The sequence below is a fragment of the Camelina sativa genome, chromosome 10 (assembly GCF_000633955.1).
Source record: "Camelina sativa cultivar DH55 chromosome 10, Cs, whole genome shotgun sequence".
NCBI lineage: Eukaryota > Viridiplantae > Streptophyta > Magnoliopsida > Brassicales > Brassicaceae > Camelina > Camelina sativa.
This window is the reverse complement of record NC_025694.1, coordinates 7,710,607-7,715,769: the sequence shown is the minus strand read 5'-3', so window position 1 is coordinate 7,715,769 and position 5,163 is coordinate 7,710,607. Positions and strand designations below refer to the sequence as shown.

At 39.9% G+C, this 5,163-nt stretch overlaps 1 protein-coding gene across 1 annotated transcript in view; it reads left to right on the top strand.

Annotated features, from left to right (window-relative positions):
* LOC104717807 (protein MODIFIER OF SNC1 1-like) overlaps positions 1–5,163 on the top strand; it is an 11,303-nt gene continuing 6,140 nt past the window's right edge. The window contains 10 exon segments of the mRNA XM_010435437.2: positions 1–41; positions 612–679; positions 1,213–1,293; positions 1,379–1,423; positions 1,517–1,886; positions 2,318–2,420; positions 2,856–2,930; positions 3,100–4,234; positions 4,316–4,490; positions 4,493–4,555. Of these exon segments, the coding sequence (XP_010433739.1) occupies positions 651–679; positions 1,213–1,293; positions 1,379–1,423; positions 1,517–1,886; positions 2,318–2,420; positions 2,856–2,930; positions 3,100–4,234; positions 4,316–4,490; positions 4,493–4,555 (2,076 nt within the window). The 5' untranslated portion in view covers positions 1–41; positions 612–650.

Here is a 5,163-nt window from a genome sequence, read left to right as displayed (position 1 = left end):
CCCCAGGAGGACCCCCCCCCCCTCCGTTATAATCCCCTTTGGTCAGTTGTTTCTCTCTCTCGTGACGAGTTTATAGAATTATCTACTAATAAAAGTCTCTTTTTAAGTTGGGTTAGCCTAATTGAATTGACATTAGTGGATTTGCATTTGTATATTTTACAAAGTTCTCTTCTTCTTCTTGGGAAAAGTTCGTTGATTGATGGAATATATTACAGAAATTTTAACATTCTGGGGGGGGTATAGATTAGCTTTAGTAATGCGATCATTACTTTTTTTTTTTTTTTTGATTCGCAGTTAGATGATCCTTTGATACCTTTTTAGGTTTCTGTAGCTATTTGTTGTGTAGCAATTGATATGGGTGTTTACCAGACTACTTTGTATTGTATGCTTTTCTTTTCCTGATGGTAAATTTTAGAAAGTTTTTGATTGTTCTGGATTCTTCAAGTAGACTTTCAAATTTCATGTTTGGGAACAAATGTTATCTCTGCATTTAGCTTTGTGGGTTTCTAAATTTGGATTTAGCACTGAGAGGTGCCAACGGTCTAGTTTGATTCTTTTGAGTTCGAGCTTGAAATTTCATTCCTGAATCTGATTCTGCCCTTGTCTTACAGGTTTCAAGAGGTGTTATTGGATCTTGTAGCCGCTTTATAATGACCTCTAGCACCACAGGAGATCGAAGGTTTCTTCTCTTCTTTCAAGTTTTCTGTGTGTGTTAATACTGGGTTATGGGTTATATTTTGGCCTCTTTTCACGATGCTTGCATGATTTTATTTTGATGTGGCCTTGTCTTAATATGAATTACTTGTTTTCAGTGTGCTGCATATTCCAGCTGCTGTTAGAAATAGAATCACTATATGTGCCTAGGAAACTCAGTGTTTGTTTTTTTCTTTCTTTGAATAAGCTTGCTTGCATGATATGCATTCACCATGTATGGATGGAGAATAGTTCTTATTTCATATTACTTGCGTTAAAATTGTCGAATAATGTTATCCAACATGATTATTGATCTGCAACATCATCATTTAAGAGTAACAGAAGAGATTTTTTAAAATGTTTATAGAAAACATATTATAAGAGCTGATCGGGTTTTAACTACCGAAATGTATAATCATTTGTACCTTTTCTCATTTTCACTTGAAGAGTTTTGTATCCTCTGTGATGGTCTTGTATCCATTGGTTTGATGAGAAATTACATTTCACGGATATTAGCAGATGGGGTACTACAAGAAGAAGTGGCATGACTATATTGGGAAAGGTTGCTGTTCCAAAACCGATTAATTTACCAAGCCAAAGGTATTTGATGAGTGCAGGATCATGTTTATTATTAATATATGTATATATAATCTCGTTCCCTGAACATTTCTCTTCTGAATTTAAGGTTAGAGAACCAAGGCCTTGACCCTAACGTGGAAATTGTTCCAAAGTAAGTTTGCACCTGTTTGAGATGCTATTCCTCTCATTCTTCTTCTTCCTCAAATTTTAGATGGTTTAAATTTCTTCTGGACATCTATTGTAGGGGAACCCTTAGTTGGGGCAGTAAATCATCACTGAATGCTTGGGGGACATCATCGTTGTCACCACGAACTGAAAGTGGCCCTGGTTCACCAAGCCACCTCAGTAATCGACCTTCTTCTGGTGGAAGTGTCACTCGACCTTCAACTGCTGATAGTAACAAAGCACATGACTCTTCTTCTTCAGTTGCATGGGATTCAAACTCTCGGCCTTCATCAGCATCTGGGGTGTATCCATCTAATCAGGCGTCAGTTGCACTACAACGTCCACATAGTGCAGACACAAGACCAGGAAGTTCCCAGTTATCCCGATTTGCTGAACACGTGTCAGAGACTTCTGAAACATGGGGTCAACATGTGCCGGGAGAGAAGTTGGTATGGTTCTTTTATTTTATCCTTTTTTTGTATCCTTACATCTGTTGAGCTCCATGTCACTCTTCTCTTACGTCTTCTCTTTTTGGGACTGTGAGTGGTAATTAGTTATTAATCTAGGATAGAACTTTAATTACTGGTATATCATTCGTGTTTGCAATGGGAACAAGCGTAGGATACTTCATCAAATTATAGGGCACTTATTGTTTCTCTTAGAGAGATGCTTTGTAGTGCGTAACATAATCATCTGGCAACTGAGTGGCATATGTTCTCCAAGAAGTCTAGAATTCTGGTTGGGCAAATAGAATTTGATGGAAGGGTTTTTTATTATTATTTAGCAAACTTAAAAGGTTATTTTTTTTGTAGAATAGTTGTTTACAAGTTACCCACCTTTGCATTATTTATCCTCATTCTTCAAGACTCGTTTTCTGCAGGGAGTTGCTCCATCAAAGAATGATGGATTTTCTTTGACTTCTGGAGATTTTCCTTCCCTTGGTACTGAAAAAGAGAGTTCTGAAAAGAGCACAAGGCCACAAGGTACCATTGATTAACAGTTAAAGTTAATGTGTCATTCATGCATTACAGTACTTCCATTTAAGAATAGTTCTTTGTGCACTTTTCAAAATATACAATCAGCGTGTAAACTAGGAGAAGAATAAAATGTTTCAATTTGTACTCAATTCTATCTTATACTCTTCGTCCTTGCCTTCAAGAGAGTGACGTTAGCACAGTTTGAAAATTTGTACTTCTAAATGCGATTCTGTTAAGAAGTTTACCTACACGGATATTCAACAAAGTCAAAATTTTCAGGGCATGGCTTGTCTGGCTTGCTGTTGGTTGAACACTGTTTCAATCTTAGATGACCTCCTAATATGTGCTACTTGAGGGTTTTAGGATTACCTAGATAGAATGTGATGTGAATTTATGAAGTAGATACGTTAGACATGGCTCTAAGAAACTACCAATTTGCAGATGCTGGACCTCGCTCTCGTCCTCCATCTTCGTCTGGAAGATCTGTGGAAGAGCAAGGTGTAGATTGCACAAAAGGTTTTTACTTTCAAAACTCTTTTTGTATGTTTTGGGGATATACAACAGATGTTGGCATCTCATTTCAAGAGTTACTTATGTTTATAATCATCTCTTATGAGAGGACCATGTTACCCTCTCAGGTTCTCTTGGACACTATAGCTGACCATATCTTCTCTTTTATCTGCAGAAGTTAATGAACGGATTGGAGATGCCAATTCCTGGAGAAGAGATGATCAACCATACAGTGAAGATGCACATAGACATTGTAGAGAAGAAGGGCAATTGGACCCCCGTGGTCCACAATCTTATCCTAATGCTAATTTTCCTCATCAGTATGATGCTTGGCGTGGTCCTCCAGTAAGTAATCATCAAGGTGGTGGCTGGTACAGAGGGAACCACCCATATGGTGCCCCAATGGGTCCTGGGGGTTTTCACATGGATCCTTTTCCATTTTATCCTACACAAGTTCCACCTGCTCCTGGACATGGGGCTGGTCCTAGGGGTAATCACTCTAGTAATGAAAGGATGTTCAGACCTCCAATGCTTGATTCTTATGTACACCCAAGGATGCAGTCTAGGCCTGGGTTTTATGTTGGTCCAGCGCCGCCCGAAGGCTACTATGGTCCTCCCAGGGGGTATGGCAATCCCAGCAACAGAGACCTGCCTTTTGCAGGTAGGCCTGCTGGTCCGCATACTTATAATAATCATTCTGGTCAAGGTGGATATGATATGCCTGGAAGCGAGCCACCACATTCGCAAGAAACACATAGGCTATACAACGAGCCATCACATTCTCAACAAACACAAAGGCCATACAACGAGCCATCACATTCTCAAGAAACACATAGGCCATACAAGGTTCTCTTAAAGCACCAAGATGGGAGGTTGGGGGAAGATAAAGCAAAGCGGGAAGAATTTCTAGGAAATAGGCTCCCGAATGCAGAGAAGGTAACTCAACAGCTGCAAACTTCAAGAAACGAGAGGATAGAAAATAGAAATGAGGCAAGTGGTGAAGTACAACCAGCTAAGGCAGAACTTTCTGCTTCCGGAGATTCCAGTTTGATTCAGAAAATCGAGGGCTTAAATGCTAAAACTAGAACTAATGATGGTTGGCAAAATGCATCATTTGTCGTCAATAGAGATGATCAGGAAAGTAAACCACGTACAGTCAATTCTGGGAACGCCGTAAATAAAGTTTCAGCAATAAATCTTCGAACTGGTCATGCCAGTGATAGTAAGAACATATTACACTCTAATCAAGGTGATCCTGCCACAAGCAAAAATGCTGAGCTGGCAGCTACGAGTGGAACTGCCGTATCCAGGTCAGTTATCATTTTTCTTTAGCGTTTCAGCCAGTTATGCCATCCTTTATGACGGGAAAGTTTTGATGTTAGTACCTACAGGAGATCTACTCAACAGAATCAAGGCAGAGCAGATCCCCAGACCAAACGAATAGTGAACAGTGAAGGCAATGATGGTTGGCAGAAGACAACTGTTATGTCGGGCTCCTCCCGTGCNCCATCTTCGTCTGGAAGATCTGTGGAAGAGCAAGGTGTAGATTGCACAAAAGGTTTTTACTTTCAAAANCCGATTCCATCAGGAGGCCTGGGTCTGGAATATTAGCAGACCCAAACGACAACCAGGTATAAACTAGTTCATATGATTTTCGTTGTTATTTATATACTATTATGTGTTTCTTGTCTGTAGACATCCTTTTTTTTTTTGTTTGACTGAGTGTTTGTNATGTTTTGGGGATATACAACAGATGTTGGCATCTCATTTCAAGAGTTACTTATGTTTATAATCATCTCTTATGAGAGGAACATGTTACCCTCTCAGGTTCTCTTGGACACTATAGCTGACCATATCTTCTCTTTTATCTGCAGAAGTTAATGAACGGATTGGAGATGCCAATTCCTGGAGAAGAGATGATCAACCATACAGTGAAGATGCACATAGACATTGTAGAGAAGAAGGGCAATTGGACCCCCGTGGTCCACAATCTTATCCTAATGCTAATTTTCCTCATCAGTATGATGCTTGGCGTGGTCCTCCAGTAAGTAATCATCAAGGTGGTGGCTGGTACAGAGGGAACCACCCATATGGTGCCCCAATGGGTCCTGGGGGTTTTCACATGGATCCTTTTCCATTTTATCCTACACAAGTTCCACCTGCTCCTGGACATGGGGCTGGTCCTAGGGGTAATCACTCTAGTAATGAAAGGATGTTCAGACCTCCAATGCTTGATTCT